This window comes from Myotis lucifugus, unplaced genomic scaffold (genome assembly GCF_000147115.1).
Source record: "Myotis lucifugus unplaced genomic scaffold, Myoluc2.0 scaffold_273, whole genome shotgun sequence".
Lineage (NCBI taxonomy): Eukaryota > Metazoa > Chordata > Mammalia > Chiroptera > Vespertilionidae > Myotis > Myotis lucifugus.
Genome location: NW_005871321.1, coordinates 109127 through 128148, shown reverse-complemented (window position 1 = coordinate 128148; position 19022 = coordinate 109127). Strand labels below are relative to the sequence as shown.

The 19022-nt window shown below is 52.9% G+C and overlaps 1 protein-coding gene across 1 annotated transcript in view; it reads left to right on the top strand.

The window, feature by feature from the left end:
* The first annotated feature begins 9438 nt into the window (after positions 1–9438).
* Positions 9439–19022, top strand: part of AKNA (AT-hook transcription factor) — a 43353-nt gene continuing 33769 nt past the window's right edge. Inside the window, 2 exon segments of the mRNA XM_023763040.1 lie at positions 9439–9610; positions 15990–16405. Of these exon segments, the coding sequence (XP_023618808.1) occupies positions 16114–16405 (292 nt within the window). The 5' untranslated portion in view covers positions 9439–9610; positions 15990–16113.

Below are 19022 nucleotides of genomic sequence, written 5' to 3'. Positions count from 1 at the left end.
GACTCCAAAGCCTGTGTGGTCAAGGGCAAGTGATCTCACCGTTCTGAGCCCAAATTCCCCATCTGAGAAATGGGTGTGGTAGGCTGAATAATGGCGCCTAAAGGTATTCCCATTCCTGGAACGTGGGGATGTTACCTTATAAGGCAAAGGGACTTTGCAGATGTGATCCAGGCGTTTCGCTGGGGAGGTTATCCGGGACTATTTGGGAGGTCCAACGTGATCACTTGGGTCTTTGAAAAAGGGAGGCCGGGGGAGGGAGGCTGGACACAGAACAGGAAAAGGTGTGCTGATGGACATGGAGGTTGGATGGTGTGTTTTGAAGATGGAGGAAGGGACCACGAGCCCAGGAGTGCAGGTTGCCACTAGAAGCTGAAAAGGATAAGGAAACGGGTTCTCCTTCAGACTCCAGAAGGAACCTGCCTGGCTGACACCTTGACTTGAACCAGTGAGACTGGCTTTGGACTTCTGACCTCTCTTTGTAAGAGAACAAGTTAGTGTTGTTTTAAGCCAGGAACTGGTGGTAATTTGTTATAGCAGACACGGGAAGCCAATGCATGGGGATGCTGCTGTGTGTGGACCAGGCTCAGAGTCAGCCCCAGGGAGATGATTGCAGTCAGGGTGATGGTGAACAAAGAAAGGGGCCTTCTGATCTTATAAATGCCACCCCTTTCCCAGGCCCAGGGGACAGAGAGCTCCAGCAGCTGCAGCCCAAGTTTGTAATCTGAAAAAAGTAAGATGAGAATGAGTTTCTAGAACCGTTGCTTCTGAAATTGCTAGGACTGACTCTGGAGCCGTGGAATTTTAAACCTAAAAAATTCCGTTGCAAGTGGATTTAGAAAGGTCAAATTGCTTGCCCAAAGTTGCATCACTAGTGAGTGGTAGAAGACAAATTTTAGACCTCTGACTGCCTGGCATCAACAACATGAAGCCCCAGAATAAGCACATGTCGTGTTGTCTTTTGAAAAGGATCATGGATGAAGGGATCATGGGTGAAGGCAGCTTTGAGTATTGTAAGAGGGAGGGGCCAGAAGTCCACCTGGGATACATGTACCTGTGGCCCTAAGATCTTTACTCATGACACCAGAGCTGGAGGGGGGAGGTATGGCTAGAGGATCTCAGGGTGTGTTGCTAGAAGAAGACAGAAGATGAGTTTTTGGCTTGAGCTGGGGTCTGCCCAAGCAAGTGCCAAATTGGCCTTTAAATCCCCTGGAGCCCTCTCTGCTTGAGAGAAAGCGGGGGGGGGCGGGAGCATGGAGTAGCCCAGTGTGGGGAGTACAGGACAAACAAGGCACAGCTCAGGGTGCACACCTTAGTGTCTAAAACCTGGCATCATAGTCCACCTCCACCACTTTCTGCCTGTGTAAGTGGGCAAGTCACTTAAACTGAGCCTCAGTTTCCTCATCTTTAAACGGGGAGCATAATACTAACCTAACTTGTGAATTATTGTGAGGGTTTGCTAAAATTTTTCCCTGGGTCAGAGAAGGCCTTTAGTGAATAGAAGCTGCTGTTGTAATTACCATTAGAGATGTGTACAGGGAGCCACTGGCAACCTCCGGGGACTGATAACTGGGCTGCAACATAGCTGGATGCAAGTCCTTGGGAAAGTCACTTCCTATCTCCAGGCCTCTTCATCTCCCCTGTGAAGTACGATTCTTCTAGGAACTCTTTCAATTAGGTCCGTTGTTTTATTTCTTACTAGAGGCCCGATGCATGACATTCATGCAAGAGTAGGCCTTCCTTCCCCGGCTGCCGGCACCAGCTTCCCTCCAGCACCTGGGACTGGGCATCCCTCCCAGCCCCGCTTTGTCCGGTCTAATTAGCATATATTACGCTTTTATTATTATAGATAGTTCTAGTGCCATGTTATTTATTTACTTCCCTCAGCAACGCTGTGAGGTAAGAGCTACAAATCCCATTTATCTGAAGCGCAGTGGCAGCCAGTGGCAGAACTGGGGCAAGTGCCTAGGCCAGTCTGACACTGTACACAGCCATTCTTCCAGGTGCATTTCGTATTCACTGCGGGACCTTGGGCAGATTCTTGTTTCTCTCCAGGATTGGGTTTCCCCACTTGCTCCGGACTAGAATATACTCATGATAATACCAACGTACCTCATAGGAGAGGATGGGTCCATAGTAAGAGCTTACAACAGTGCCTGACACATAATAAGTGCTCAAGAAAAGTTTATTACAGTATTATTACTACTGTTATGAAGCAGTTCGTTTCCACTCGGAAAGTTTTATTTCTTCCTCATTGCAACCTTGCACAAATGTCTTAACTCCGGGCTTCAATCTCGCGTCTGCAGCCCGACGGGTTACCGGAGGTACTAGTACATGCAACCTCCTAGATTTGAGATTTTTCCCGGTGGAGTGGAGTCTGAGTCCCTAAGGGCGGGCCGCAGGCTGCCACCTCTCTGTGATTGGTGCAACTTCGAGACCCCGCCTCCTGGGGCCGCACCCCGCCCGTCAGAGGCCGGCCTCGGGGATTATGCAAAATACCTCCGCCCCGCCCCGCGCCCGGATTGGAGGCCTTTGTTTGCCGCTCAACTCCAGGAAACCACCCCGCGCAGCGGCGGCCAGCAGGTGAGAAGCGGGGAGGGGCTCGTGGTGGGTACGCGGCAGGTTCCGGCCCCTCGCTGGGTCTCAGTTTCTCTGTCGGGGGAATGGGGAGGGAGGGTGGGCAGCGCGATGGGCCTGGGTCCACGGGGACGGTGCTGCTCTCGGTCTCTCCCACGTGGAAACCACGCACACCCGTCTCGGAAGGAGACGGATCGCCGCTCTGGGAGCGGGAGGGAGTCCCGGATGGGCTATCCATCCCGAGTCCAAACCCGGCGGTCTCCACCTTCCGGCCTCAGTCTCCACCTCCGCACAATGGGGGCGTTGGCTTTTTCTCCCTGCCTGCGGCTGGCGCGGGTCAAAGGGAGGGGAAGGGTCCACGGAGAATCTGGAGGTGGTCCTTGGCCCGGCGGAGGGCTGTGTTTGGGTTAGAGGTGTGGCCGGGTAGCTGTGGTTACCGGAGGTGGGACTTTCCCGTCCGGGGATTTGTGTGAGGTTCGCTCACCCGGCAACAACCGCGCACCCTGACAACTCGGAGCCGCGCGCCCTCCCCAGACGCCTAACGCAAGTTTCTTTTCCTCTTTTTGGCGGGGAGAGAGGTAGAGCGAGGGCCAGCATGGGGGTGGGCAGCTCTGACAGTGGTAGGAACTGGAATGGACTGCGGAAATGTAAGACCAGCCCCTGTTGGTACGCAGATGGGGAGACTGAGACTCAGAAATGGGGCATGGCTTCGCCAAAGGCGCCACCGCAGGGCAGGTGCAGAGCTGGCAGCTCCCCAGTGGGATGGGGCTGGCGCGGGCAGAGCCAGAGCCAGTTTTTTGGTTCGACTTGGATGAGACTCCTTTGCCCGGCTTTTGTTGAGAGAAATGGCAGAGGGGAGCGGATCACCACCTACGTTTCAAAAGCTTCTGCTTCTGAGTGAGAAAGTTGGAAAGGAAAGCTGCTGATAACAAACTGGGGCTATTTGGGAGCTGAGAAGAGCAGCCGAGACAGGCTGCAGTGAAAAGAGACATTGTTCCTGTGCTCTAGAACAGAAGGAAAAGAAATGGCTGAAACTGAAGCATGAAGGACTGAGGTTAGACATTTACAGGGACTTCCCAAGAAAACTTTCCAGGCGCCTCCTCTCGAGTTGATGGGTTTTACTTTTTGGCCCTTGGTCCTGTTTTGTCAAGAAAACAATTTCTGCCCATCTGTTTGAGGGCGTCTAAGTCTGGCTCACTTACCAGTAGGTAAGGGTGTTTTGGGACCATTTTGGGTTTATTCCCAGGAACCCTCTCAGTTCTTCTGCAGGAGGGAGAAGGTACTCGTGTGGGGCCTTTGCTTCCACTGGTTTGCGTTTGAAACATGTGATTTGGGCTGTTTCTTGCAAGGAAATTTCATCAGCTCCCACCAGCCTGCACAGTCCACCAGGGGCGCCAGGGTTGGGGTTTCCAGAGAGCCTGGGAATGGTCCAGGCACTGAGGCTGTCACGCTGAGGGCTGAGAGTGTATTTTGAAAACTGGTACATACCAAGGACATTTCCAAGAGGGAGGGGGTGAAGAAAAAATGTTTTAGAGCATCCAGCTGAATCACCAGCTGAATTCCACGTCCTTTTTATGCTTCCTCAGTCCTGGGACAGATCTGGAGACTGCGAGTTAAAAGAACTTGGTTCAAATCTTCAGCCTGGCTTCAATTCTGAGCATCTCAGTTTTCCCATCTGTAAAATGGGAATAGTAATGCCCACTTCAGTGCCACTTTAAGGCTCAAGTGAGGTGGCATCCTAGAGAATTTTATGCAGCCTACATTCTGAGTCTGGAGATGAGGAAACTGAAGCCCAGAGAAAGGAAGGAGTAGCAGCCTTAATATTATTGGTAATAATAGCTAATGGTTATTGAGTGCTGCATTCTAGCCATTGTGCCAAGGGTTTGACTGCAATGATTGGGGTCCAGAAAGCTGGGAGCCCTTGTCTATCTTGTCACTAGTCACCCTCCTGGTGCCCAGGACAGAACCCTACACATAGTAAGTGTTTAGTACATTGTTGATCACCTGGATTATATCACTTCCTGGCCAGGCGGGGAACCAGGTCCACATGCCCGCACCCCACTGCAGGTCCCCTGAAGGGTGGATTTGGAAAGGAAACTTTTCTGGATGAGGCTCCTGGTCTATTCTGTGAGTTGTGCAGTATAGCAACCCTCTGACTTGGGAACAGGTCTGTGTAAGCCTGAATTCCAGGCCAAAATATCTGACCTTTAACCTTAAAGTGATAGACCAATCACGGTCTTTAAGCAGGGAAAGGCTTGACCAGAATGATGCTCTAAGAAGATTTATCTGGCAGCATGTGCCCAGGGGATTGGAGGGACAGGGTGACTGGGAGTAGGCTCTGAGTGACAGGTGAGCCAGGAGGATGCTAACGGTGCCCCTCCTGTGTTTTCTGAGCACCCCCATGTGCTAAGCTGAGCAAACACATTGTGCTGTTACTCTACACTCATGCTCCTGAAGAAAGTGCTACCCAGCCTGTAGATGAAGATATCAGAGAGGTTCAGAAATAAACCTAACGGTCAGAGCTACCAGATCTGGAGCCAGGCCTTCCTGCCCCCAGACCTTAGCATTTTTTAAAAATAGATTTTTATTGATTTCAGAGAGGAAGGAAGAGGGAGAGCGATAGAAACATCAAAGATGAGAATCATTGATTGGCTGCCTCCTGCACGCCCCCCACTGGGGATCAAGCCCACATCTGGGTATGTGCCCTGACTGGGAATCGAACCGTCACCTCCTGGTTCTGGTTCATAGGTCGACACTCAACCACTGAGCCACGTGGTCGGGCAGACCTTTGCATTTTTAATTTCTCAGTCCCTCCTCCCTTTTAACCTGCAGTCCCATCTTGGCTCTGATCTTCCTTTCCAGGTGCCAGCCGAACTCCACCATGGCTGTGGAGAGAGACCCCCTGCTCCCAGGCGTGGTCCAGCACCGGCCTCTAGATCCCAGCCAGCATTCTCCCTCCCCGACCCTCCCCTGAGGCTGAGCCTATTCTGGGGGAGGGGCCGTGACCAAGACCAGAGTGGGATGCCTACTTAGTCTTTTGGAATCTTGGGGCCACACAGCCAAGGACCAAGGATCAGGAAGGACGTCAGTGTCCAGGAGACTGTACTCAGCCCCTCCACGTCAGGGATTCACTTGGAGGGTAACTCTTTACTTATGGGTGCAGATCTGACTCTGCCTCTAAAGTGCTGTGTGATTTGGGACGAGTTGTGTAACCTCTCTGTGCCTTTCTTCATCTATTAAATGCCTGGTTATGAGAATCCAATCAGACAATACATGCCATGCCCCACAATGTTGAGTGGTTAAGGCTGGGATTGCCTCCTTTCCTTTTTGTGATTTTCACATATTCCTGCATGTTGCATAATGGCTATATGTGCAGGAAAGAACACATAGTATGAGTTTAAAAAGAGGAAGAGAGAAGGTGTGGGATGGGAGTTACAAAATGTCAGAGCTGCAAAGGACCTCAGAGAGCCCAACCACTCTGCTCAGCTTGCATGGGCGGGGCAGGGGGGCATGAGGAGGGCAGGCCCAAGGTCTCATCAGAAAGAGACTACACAGACGTGTGGTGGTGGCTTCTGTTTTTTTGCCTTAGCTGGCTTGGCTCAGTGGATAGAGCGTCGTCCTGTGGACTGAAGGGTCCCGGGTTCAATTCCAGTCAAGGGCACATGCCGGGGTTGTGGGCACAGTGGGGGGTATGCAGGAGGCAGCCGATCAATGATTCTCTCTCATCATTGATGCTTCTATCTCTCCCTCTTCCTCTCTGAAATCAATAAAAATATATTTTAAAAAAAGAATAGTAAATGCTCTTTTTACTCTTATTTTTAACTCAACTGTTATTTTAGAAAATACAATAAGGAAAAGGAGTAAATTTGCCTTAGTTCTACTACCTAGTAATAATTATTGAAACCATTTGGAGCACCTCTCTCCTTCTTTTTTCCCTTTTTCCTCCCTTCCTTTCCCCTTCCCTTCCTCCCTCTCTTCCCTTCCTCCACATTTTACTGTGTTTTTTCTTTAATGGACTCAAACTAGATATATATTCTTCTGTAACTGGTGTGTTCACTTAACCTATCGCATTTCTATATCACTTCATATTCTTCTACACTATGACCGTTAATAGCTGCATAATATTTCATTGAGTGGGAATATCATAATTTAATGATCTCTTATTATTGGACATTGCGGTTGTTTCCAACCTTTCCACCTACTGCAAGGTTCAGTTGCAAAGTGATTATGGTTTACTCTCTGGATCCAGACAGCTTGGCTCAAACCCAGCTTCTTCTCCTGTGAAACAGACACAGTAATTCCTACTCTTTGGATTGGTATGAAGATTAAACAATGAGATCCTACCCCACAGAAAGGCCTTTACATAATAGGTGCTCAATGAAGTGTTGCTGTTGTCAGTGCACTCCTGGCGCATGCACACTTTTGTTTGTTTGACTCTTCATGCAGCATGAATTTGAGGGAGAGAGAGAGAGGGAGAGAGGAATAGAGAGAGGGAGAGAGAGAGAGAGAGAGAGAGAGAGAGAAAGAGAGAGAATGTGTGTGTATGTGTGTCTTTTCCTCAGTGTGGCCACACCCTCCTCAGAGCCCATGTTTCAGTTGGCCTGTTTCCTCCTCTCCTTAAGTATTCCGGGTGGGGACACAGTTTCTAGCTGTGTCAGTGACCCCCAGAACTGGTTTTGGGGTCACAGGGAGAGGGTCATGGGGGGATGGCAGCATTTCTCTCCACTTGTGAGGGCTGGCTTTTGCTTTTTGTGTACGGGACCCAAAACTAGAGCTGGGGAAGCTCCAGAGCCAGGAAAATTAAACTCAGTCCTGCAGGGAGCAGGCCATCTGGGCGTTTCACGGATATGGCCCAAGTCATTTATGGGTGAGCTCTGTGCCAGCTGGGCCCGGGGCCAGGACTTTAGGCACACGGTCTCATTTATCACCCCAAGGATGCTATAAAGTCAGTATTATCCCCACTTTACAGATAAGTAATCTGGGGTTCAGAGAGGTTAAGCAATTTCCCCAAGGGCACACAGCTTTCAAGAGAGAACCCGAGGCCTGACTACCCAAAAAGTCTATGTTCCTAAACCCCTGTGCCCTGCAGCCTCCCATATACATGGCGTTTCTGCCTGTGCGGGCAAGTGCAATCAAAGAAGCCAGGAGATTTAGTGCTAGAAGGTCATTTCCGATCACCTCAGGGATAAATCTCATTAAGCCCAAGGTTCAAAGCCAAGAGAGGGGAAGCCACTTGGTCCAGTGTCACTCAGCCTGGAACTTGGGTCTCTACTTCCCCAGCCAGGCTTCCGTCCATTCTTTTTGGTTCACTCCGGGTTGTGGGCTCGATCCCCAGCAGGGGGTGTGCTGATCAACGATTCTCTCTCATCGCTGATGTTTCTATCTCTCCCTCTCCCTTCCTCTCTAAAATCAATAAAAATATATTAAAAAAAGAAAACAGAAGGGCTCTGCAGAACTAGAGCCTCATTGTACAGGCAGAACATGGACTTGGTGAACTGCAGTTAGTTGGTAATAAGCTGCACCCCCGATTCTGCGGGGCCCAGGGCAGTAATTATCGCCAGAGGCTGCAATGGTGAGAGCACCGAGGGCGTCACTGAGAGGTGGGTCTCTGTGTGTTTGAATCTCTACCGGCACTCACCCGCTCTGTGACCAGGGGCAAGCGGCTCGACTGTCCGGGCCTCTGTTTACCCACCTGTAAGATGAGGGTGTCACACCTGCCTCCGTGGGTTGTTGTGAGAGTTACAAGCCAGGCCTGGGCCACGGGCTAGACTTGGTAGCTCATCCATCATATATGACTGTGCTTCTACTGCTGAGCACCCCACTCCATTGTTAGACACAGACTTCACTTCTAATTCCAAATGGTGAGCCCCCAAGGAGGGCACATGGGCTGAGATCTACAGGGTGCCTGGAAGTTGGCAGGGAGAAGGAATGGGGCTGGGTGAGGTCCCGGAGCACAGAGCATTTGTCCCAGGAACAGCAAGGAGCCCTGTGTGGCAGGAGCCGCCGAGGGAGGGGGAGGGCAGAGGGAGAAGAAGCAGGAGCAGCAGCCAGGCTATGGAGTTTTCAGTTTTTTTCTCACAGTGTTTTAAGCACAGAGGGGCCCGGGTGGACGCTTCTGTTTTGACAAGATCCTCTGGTGCGGGGTCGCGTATGGACTGCAGGGACCAAGAGCTCTTGCAGGAGGCCACGTGGGGATACAGACGGGTCAGATTCTGGTGAGAACAAGGAAGTAAAATCAACAGGAGTTGATGAGAGATTGGTTATAGGTGTGAGGGAGAGGGAACTATCCAAGATGTGCACCTGGGTGGAAGGTGGGCCAAACTAGGGAGGCTTGGGTTTGGAGGGTGGGGTAGAATGAGCTCAGTTGCATTGGTTAATTTGGCCTGTGGGAGGAGGGGGCACCGCATGCGCAGCAGGAGGGTGGGGGAGGTCTGGTAAGGCTCGGAGGTGGCAAGGAGATGGACCAGAGTACACGAGAGGGTGTTTTCCTTGGTGTTAGGCTAGGCTTAGGGTTATCCAGGGGCAACGGGGTGTGCCTGGCAGTGGCAGCCACCTGGGGTTGATAGCAGTGCTGCCGGGTTAATGACCAGGGAGGGAGAGTGAGTGAGTGACAGGGTGTCAGGGGAGCCCGCCCCTTGCACAATGGGCCACATGGCCACCAGAGCTGGCAGGGAGGGGGCCTCATTAGGGTTTGGCTGTGCTCCATAGGCTGGGTGCCCCATCACCCAGATGTGGGTAAAAGGCAGGGAAGGAGGGGGGCGGTGATAACTGGAATGAGGGCACCTGGTTCTAGCCTGGCTTTGCCATATACTCAAGGCTGATCTTGAGAAAGTTCATTCATTCATTCAATCACTCATTCACTCATTCATTCATGTTCCAGGCTCCTGGTTCTGCACTTTGCAGACATTACCTCATTGGATCTTGGCAGAGACCCTGTGGGGAGGCTACTCTTCTTGGATGTCTTAAGATGAAGAAACCAAGGCTTAGAGAGATGAAGGCTCAGAGGTCCCAGAGCCAGCAAAAGATTTGAACCCAGGTCTGTATTGACTCTAAGATTCAGTTTCTCTCTTCACTGGTGGTTCCCAAACCTGGCTGCTCATCAGAATTACCTGGGAGGGTTTTTGGACAATACAGAGACCATTCCCCCCCCCCCCCCCCCACTTTTCTCTTTGTTTCCTTAATCAGAACCTCTGGATCCTAAGCAGGGCCAGACTGGATGCTGAGCCTGCCCCTCCGCCCTAGTCCGGCCTCTCCTCCCCTCTCTGTTCTGGGTATGCAGCCTGCTGTTCTCAGGAAAGCCCAGCTGGTTCTCACCTTACCCATTGCACTTGCCCGTCCAGAATAGTCTGCCGTCAGCCCTTCTCGTGGCTGGCTCCTGCCCCATTCTTCCTTTCAGTGCCTTGATCAGATGCCACATTATCACGGAGACCTTTCTGGCCAGCCCCATACCCTTCTCCCCAACTGTTACTCTCTGACCCGTGGGTTCTCTACCAGGGCACACATCCCAGTCACCTGAGACCCTGTAAAATCTCTGATGCCCAGAGACGGATTCTGTTGAGCCTGGGATGTGGATCACTGCTCCATCCTATCCTCTCTGTCATGTTCACACATCTCTCTCTCTCTCTCTCTCTCTCTCTCTCTCTCTCTCTCTCTCTCTCCCTCTCCCTCTCTCTCTGTTTGTTGTCTGTCCCTCTACCAGAGTGGAGCCAGCGCTTGGCCTGTCTTGTGCCCTGCCATATTCCCAGCACCTTGAAAAGCATTACAAGATACGCTCAGTAAGTATCTATCAAATGAAAGGCAGATGAGCCCTGGGAACAGCAGGGTAACTCACCTGATCAGCCAGTTCCCTACCTGTGTGCTGCCTGGAAAATCCTATGTAGCCATAGGCCCTGCTTGGGGCAAGGACAGTGGGTGGGACGGCAGGAATCATTGCAGCCTCGCTGAGGTGTGGGGTTGCGTATTGGCAGACAGGATGGAGAGCCAGAGCTGGAAGGATGCCGGCAAGCATCCAGTCTGAGCTTCATTGTATGTGTAGTTGGGCACTGAGGCCCAGTGAGAGACGGGCCTTGGCCACGGCGGCACCCTGGAGGGTAGGCGCAGCGGAGAAAGCGCCCAGAGGGTTGGAGCTGCCGGAGCCTCCTTCCAGCCTCCGCACTCCGCATGCTGAGTGGCCTTGGCCAGTCCCCTGACCTTCTCGGGGCTTCCGTCTCCTCAGTCTGTATTTTGGCTGTGATGGTCCCCAGCCCTGATATCGGCAGGTCCCACGAGTCCTTTCCTGGGCAGTAGAGACTCACAGAGGCCTGCAAGGGGTTAAGCTCCTCCTGCTCTGTCTCAGGCTGCGCTCAGACAAACCCCCTCCTTCTGACAAACACTTGTAGGAAATCAGGCCGGGCGCTTCCTGCCTCAGCGAGGCGGCCTCAGCCACAGTGGGGCGGGGAGAGGTGGGGAGCGATGCTTGTCTGTGAGCAGCAGCAGCTCGGGCTGGCAGAGCGGCCTGGAGGCGGGCCAGGGCGCCATGGAGGCAGGGGGCTCCCCAGGTTTGGAACAAAGACCTCCCACCCCGGTCCTCTGAGCCGGGGCCAGCAGGATGGTGAAACCCGGGAGAGGTAAGGGAACGGAGGGGCCGGGGAGGCCGCCTTCCCTCCGGACAGGCCAGTCAGAGCCTCGGGACAGTTGGGGAGGCTGGACCAGCCCAGCCAGGAAGTTGCAGCTGCTGCGACAGCTGTATGACTTCTCTCCTGGCTGAGGGGAGCCCGGCCCCCCAGCAAGGGTGGATTTTAAGGGGATTTCCTCAAGCCTTGGATGCTGGATTCCAGTCAGAGCTCTGCTTCTGTTCTCTGTGAACTTGGACAAGGGCTGGTTCCTCTCTGTGCTGGAGGGTCCTTGTGGGCGCATGGAGAGGCAGTCCCATGGCTGCTAAGGGCCTCAGACATGATGCACGGATGAGGAGCAGGCCAGAAGGCAACAGAGGGTCCCCAGAGAGAGGGGCCCCTTCTGCCGCCCTAGGGCCCGGAGAGGAGCCGGGATGGTCCCGCAGACCGAGCGCGCTCCCGGCTGGCGGGATGAGAGTGCGTAGCAGCCAGGACACTTTCCTCTTTCTCCAGGGCTGGAGGGGGCACATCCGGAGAGGGGAGTGGCTGATGCCCTGCCCGCTGGTCAGAGAGGGAGGCCAAGATTGGGGCTCTGACCCCCAACAGCCCAACCTTTTTGGAGGAGCCCAGCCACTTGATATCGGGGGTTTCTTTCCCCTTCCTCTTGTCCCCCACCCCAAAGTGCGATGGCCTTGGTTTCAGAGTCTCATGCCCTGGGTTTGAATCCCCAGGCTGCACTTCCAGCTGTGGGGCCTGGTGAGAGCCTGCCGCCTCTCTTTTGCTCCGTTTCACATCTGGGAGATGTCAGGGTCAGGGTCAGGGTGGGGGTGGGGAGGGCCCCTGGACAGCCCTGGTTGGAGAAGGCATGGGGTAGGGGAGGTGGGCTGTGTGGCTGCAGCGGGCAGAAGAGAAAGAGAATCGGGGAGAAGGGGACATAAAGGGAAGGATCCTGAGTTTCAGAGCAGCTGAGGGGGCAGAGGAGCCGCTGAGTGGGGGTGGCTGACCCACTCGGGAACTGGAGGAGAGACCACAGGATCTCATAGACCCTTGAGAGAGCTAGGGGTAGGGGCGGTGCTGTGGAGTGGGGGAGATGTACAAAAGGGGGGCGGTAGTGATTGGTGCTTCCTGGTGGGACTAGCTTCTCCAGGGCTGGCAGGGACCTTTGAGGGGACTTCATGCTAACAGGGCTTTCCTGGATGCAGGCCCCAGCTCACATGCTAGAGCCTTCACCCCACCCCTCTGTGCCTTTGCCTATGCTGTTCCTCCTGCCTGAAATGCCCTTCCCTCTTGTTCTTCGCCTAAATCCTCTTTGTCAACTTGATGCTTCTTCAATAACTCTCTGTATTGTCTTCCCCCGGCCTTGCCTTCATTTGAAATTTTGGAACGCTTCTGCTCATTTCTGTATTCCTGTGTCTGGTGTAGTGCTTGGCACCCAGTAGGAGATTGTAGGTTTTTTTTTTTAAAGTTAATTTGCTCAATATATATCTTTGTGACAGTGAAATGGGACCCCAGAAGGGGGGTAGCAGTTCTGAGGCTGTTGCCCTCAGAGGCCAACGAGACAAACAGGAACCCCAAAGTTCCTTTAGCCACCTCCCAGCCCCACCTCCCAGGGCCATCCCGCCTGGTGGTGGCAAGAGCAGGTGGCGTGTCTTCGTTTCACAGTGAGGAAAACCCGCCAACGGCTCACCACGGAGCAGCAGCGCCAGGCCTGGAACCCAGTCTCTCCCGCCCAGCTGGCTTCTCTCTCACAGCAGCCAGTGAGCCCGTGTCCTGGTGCAGCCTGAGGCTGGCATGTGGTTGGCGCTCATGTGTGTTGTTCACTGACCAGCTGACTGGCCGGTTCTGAGCTCCACGGCACCGAGGGCTGGGACTTGCATGGAAGACAGAGCCCCTGCTCAGAGAGGCTCTCGGCTTTCAGGGCCTGGGGTGCCTGTGCAAACCCCAGCCAGTGACCGCAGCTGCCTCCGACGCGCAGCCTCGCCCGGTCACAGTGAGATTTCTGAGCTGACTGAGTCATCCCGGGAGACAGGATGTTCCTCTTTGTGCCCCAGAGGCCTCTGTGATGGGGCAGGCTGCTCTGAGGCACGGCTAGCAAAAAGCCCTTGAAAAAGTCAAAAAACCACACGCCTCCCCAGCCCCTTCCTCAGGCGGATGTTTCAGAAATAGAAAAGCAACAGCTCTTAGCACCTGTCACACCTGCCATAGTAGCAGCGGCGGGAGGTCTAGTCATCCTGAAGGGCTGGCCTTGCCGGGGATGCTGGTTTAAAACGCAGACTCCTGGGCCCTTTCCTCAGGGCCACCAAGTTCGGCTCTTTTGGTCGGCTTAGGGGTCTACATTCTTAGAGGATTCGTAAGAGCACTCAAGTTTAAGGCCCACTAACAGGGATTTCCAAGAGGGGTAGAGACCCCCCAGAGGGTATGGGAAAAGGATTAGAATGTCCCTTTAAAATATTTATTTTCTATTGCATCTTTGATATATTTTTTCTAATATATGTAATATATTAGCATGAGACTACATGTCTATAAAGTTATAAGAAATATACGGGGTTAGGCAATAGTAGGTTTACAGTTGTTCGTATAGAAAGTAATACAATAATTAATAGTAATACAAGAATAAACTGTTTCGCGTACTCACAACTGTAAACCTACTTTTGCCCCACCCTATATATAGGGTATACAAGCAAATTTATATTTTTCCTGATGAGCTGTGTGATTAAAAACAAAATCTGGAGACCACTGGGCTTTTCAAAGCGGACACTTTCAAATCTTGTTCTGTCACTGAGCAGCTGGGTGATCTTGGCCAAGTCCCTTCCATGTTGAGCTTCTGTTTTCTCATCTGAAAAGCAGTTTTCCTGGGACCCACTCACCTGAGAACATAGGGGTAAAGCTTCGAGCCCAGGCTGGCAAGAGAAGAGAAGCCTGGGGAGGGGGATCCGGGGGTCACTCACAGGGTGATTGGAGGACATTCTGGGGGAGAGAGGAAGATAGAGGCAGGGAGGGGAAGAGGCCCCTGAGCCCCTGTCCAAGGAGCAGGGTTGCAGCCAGAGGGGAGAACGTGTTCCCTGTCCCTACCCCAGGCCTTGAGAAGGCTGCAGCCTTCCTGGGGCGGCATGTTCCCTGGGGAGCTTCCTATCCTGAAATAGTTGCCTGCTGACTTTTCTCAGCCGTGCAGATCAGACTGACCAAGACCCAGTGCTCACGAGGCCGCGGAGACAAACACAGACCTGTTTGTCCTAGGAGGCCCAGCGTTTTTTATACTCAGTCGTCTCCACTGCATGGAAGGAGGAGCCTGACCTGGGCTCCAAGGTGACCTTTCACCCCAGCCTGGTCCTGGCTGATGTGTGGCTTTGGGCAAGGCCCCTCTGCTCTCTGGGCCTCAGTTTGCCCACCTGTAGAGCCAGGCCTGGAGGCCCCGCCAAGCTCCCTGCCTGCTGCTCTGTCAGCTCTGTTCCCAGGACTCCGAGGTGCTGGGCACAGAGGGGGCTCCTGGGGCGTGTTGGCCGTAGCAGGAGGGCAGGGAAAGAAGGAGGCAAGAGGAGATGAGAGGGAGGGAAGGAGAGGATAGAACGCAGGTGGGGAGGAGTCCTCTTTCTGCTGCCACCGGTCCCCCTGCAGCCAGCCAGGCTCCCCACTTCTGGTTCATCCCCCTGAGCAGCCAGAGAGGAACTTGTAAGACACACCTCGGTGTGCTCTCCCGGATCTGGGATGCGGGACCTCAGAGGCCCTCCTGAGTCTGGCCACCACCCCTCTTTGCCAATACTCTCTGCCATCCAATTGGTAGTGGTTTGTACCAGTCACCCCTCCTGCCTCTTGGCCTTTGTACTCGCTGATCCCCCTGCCTGGAATGCTTTTTTTTTTTTTTTAAATTGAGGTGATACTCACATAACATAAAATTAACTATTTCAAAGTGAACAATTCAGTGGCTTGTGGTATATTCACAATGTTGTGCAACCGCCACCTCTATCTAGTCCAAAACATTTTCATCACCCCCAAAAGAACCCTGTGGCCATTAAGCACTCACTCCCCAGCCCCCCGTCCCCCAGGCCCTGATAACCACCAGCCTGCCTTCTTGCATTTACCTGGTCTGGATATTTCATGTCAATGTGGCCACACTGTGTGTGGCCTTTGTGTCTGGCCTCTTTCACTCAGCAAAATATTTCAGGTGCATCCATGCTGTAGCAGGGGTCAGACCTCATTCTTTCATGGCTGGTTAATAGGACATTGTATGTTTAGACCAAGGTTGTTTATAGTCACCGTTGATGGGTGTTTGGGTTGTTTCCACCGTTGGGCTCTTGTGAGTAGTGCTGCCGTGCGCGTGCGCGTGCGTGTATTTGTTTATCTGTTTTCAATTATTTGGGGTCCTGGAATGCTCTTTTCTCCATCCCCCTGCTCCCGATTTGGATTCTTACCAGAGGGGGGGTCAGGGAAGGTTCCCAGAGGAAGTGGCTTCTCAATGGGCTGGGCCCCTGCCCTATCCCTTACCCCCCAGGCTCTGGCCTGTGCCCAGTGCCCATGCACAGAGCCTGGCACCTGGTAACAATCCTAGCACACACCCCATACCTGCCAGTGCTGGCTGCTGGGCCCCTTATCATGCATCTTGGGTCATTTCCCCCAACTCTTGAGGGAGCTGGGAATTATTATCCCAATTTTACTGATGAAGAACATGAAAACAGGTGACTTGCCCAGGGTCACACAGCTTCATGGGGATGGAGCCAGGAGCTGAACCAGGGCTTTTGATTCCAGAGTTCCTGCTGGTAACTTCTTGTTCTGTAGAAAGAAGGGGACTTGAGGGTTAATACTGTCCCTCGATTGTGTCCCCGACAGGCCGCAGGCAGGATGGCTGGCGCTGAGAGGAGCCGGTGACTCTGATGCCCTGAGTGGCAGCGCCACGTCCTGAAGATGAAGTGGCCCAGGTGAAGCGGTCCAGGTGAAGCGCAGGCCGGGCCCAATGGCCAGCTCGGGGACCGAGGTCCACTGGTCCGAGCCAGGCCTGGGGAAGGGGCCCCCGCGGTGGCGCTGGACCTGGGCCAGGGAGGAAAAGGATGCTTGTGGGGGCGGCCCACACAGCTGGGGAGCCGAGGAGCCCTTTCCCAGCGCCACCAGCCCCGAGCTCCTGGAGGACTTCTGCCGGGCCCAGCAGCACCAGCAGCCTCGGCAATGGGACTCGGAGCCTCAACCTGATGGGCACCAGGGATCCGAATCCGAATCCGAATCCAAATCGGGAGAGTCTGCGGAGGAAGGTGAGACTGACTCCCCCAGCCTCACACTGTCCCCCCAACGTCCTACCTTCTGGCGGGAGGCGGGGAGTGGGAGGGAGTTTTAGAAACAATTTTAATTGAAATCTATGAAGTCTATAATTTAAAAATTTTAAAGATTTAAATTACATAAGTGATACTGTTTATTGCAGGAAATAGAAAAAGAGGAAAAACTAAAAATGACATATCCAGATAACTTTTTTCCTTACGTGTCTATAGATGCAAATGTAATATGACTGTATTGTAACCTGCTTTTCTGTAACTTAATAGACATGAACATTTTCCCAGCTCATCAGATAGTCTTCCACAGGTCATTCCTAGTGGCTGACTAGGAGTTCTGTGGTGTGGACATTCTGAAATGTGCTGGCCCAATCTCTTGCTGCTGGGCACTTAGGTCGCTGCTAGTTTTTGCCATTATAAACCATGCGGAGATGGGCGTCATTAGCACATCTCTGCACACGCGCTTTGATAAGAACCCTGGTTATGCCCATTTTGAAGATTTTGTAAAATCCCATTTAGCAGTGGGGATGTTGGCATCCCTTGTTTTCTAAAATAAGTCTTCCCTTTGCATGGAGACCAACTTTAGACCAACTTGCCAGGAAGGGCTTGGCAAGGCCCTTCTCCTCTCTGAATCGTGGTTTCCCCATCTGTGAAATGGGGGCAATAATGCCCTTGGGAATAGCAAGAGCTCGGTGCATGGTACCTATTAGACTTAGAGTATGAAAGGAACACCCCTGTCTTAGGATTCTGTGAATCAGGCAGTGCCCCCCACCCCACCCCCATGGGTGGTAGAGGAAACATTAGGCTGGTAGTGGATTTTTTGTGCCATGACCCAAAGTTCCTCATGCCAGATCTGCCCAGAGCTACCCACTCAGGATCTGTTTTTGAGCTCTCCCGCAGGACAGTGACTGGGATGCACTGGGAGGAAAGGGCAGAGGCATCTCTTCCTGAGGTCACATGGTAACCCCCTGCTATGATGTAACAGCAGCTGCCATGTCCTTTGCCCCTACTGTGTGCCCGGTGCAGGGCTAGGCACAGCCCGGGACTTGTCTCATTCCCTCCAGGTAGGAGGGACTGGCCTCTAGTCTGAGTAAGGACTGCCAGAGAGTCAGCTATTTGCCCATGGCCCCCTGGAAGGGACCAGAGGGACCAGGATCAAACCCAGGGCTCCCTGGCTCCAAAGCCCACTCTCTTCATCTCACTGCATGACCCCCAGTGGCAGAAGCTAACTTGCCTGCTTGGCTGGGACCTGGGTTTTAGGTCCAGGCCTGCTGTGAACTGCTGTGTGATCTTCGGCAAGAAGCTTAACCTCTCTGGACTTCGCATGTGCTGCTGTAAACAAGAGAGACTTGCTGAAGGAGATTTTAAGGAGTTGGAGGATGTAGAGATTCCAAGGGGAGGGGAAAGAGCACAGGAGAGCAGAGAGTGGTACAAGGGTTATGACAGAGGTGCTTAACGAGAGCAGTGAGTCTGTGCCTGGCAGTAGACAGACTGTGTCTCATGGAGCTTTGGCTCTATCTCAAAGGCTTTCATCGTATCGAGGACAGAGAAGGTACTCAATAAACACTGACTACATGGATGATGTATAGACGAATGGGTGGGTAGGTAATGGATGGGTGAGTGGCTGGGTCGATAGGTAGATGGATAGACGAGTGGGTGATGGATGGGTGGATGGATGAGTGACTATTTCTTGAGCACCTACTATGTAACAATGACAACAATTGTCCATTTTCTGGAGCTTTGCATACTTTATTGTCCTCCCTCCCTCCCTCCCTTCTTTCCTTCTTTCCATTAAGTCAACAAGTATTGAGCACCTACTCTGCAAATGCAATAGTAAATAAAAACAGGGTGTCCTGACGCTTATGGAACTTACAGTGTAGTGTGTGTGTGTGGGGGGGGGGATATTAACGATACAGTCACATAAACAAGTGCAAAACTGCAGCTGTGATAAGTATTTCCAAGTAAAGGTATTCAGTCTTGTGAACACGTATGAAGGGAGATGTGATAAGACTTCCTTGATGAGGTCAAGGTTGAGCTAATGCCCGAAGGACAAATAGGAGTCAACTAGGCCAAGGGAGGGGAAGGGTGGAAGGACCAGCATGTGCAGAGGCCCTGTGGTGGGAGAGGATGTGGCAGGACTAGAGCAGGGAGAGGCAGGGGGACCCTGGAGAGAGATGGGTCAGGAGAGCTAATGGGGGCTGGAAGCAGGGATCTCAGGACCTTGTTAAAGATTCAGCTCTATCCTGGGAACAACAGGAAGGTGTTGATGAGTTTTCCGACGGGGCGGGGCTGGGGGTGAGGGTGAGGACTGAGGAGATGATTAGGTGGCCACTGCAGGGCTTCAGGTGAGGGGATGTTGTCTTGGGCAAAGGTGGTGGTGCCGGACTTCAGAGCAGGGGGTGTTGACAGCTCTATAGGAGGTGATGGAGACAGATTGGATTAAGGGGTTGGGTGGGGGGGCGATGACAAGATGCCTCCCAGTTTCTGGCTTGTGCAGCTGGATGGGATGGTGTTGCCATTTGCTGAGACAGGTTTGAGGTTTGAGTTTGGAGGACCTTTGAGACAACCGGAGGAGGTGAGGTAAGTCGTGCCATAGTGGGTG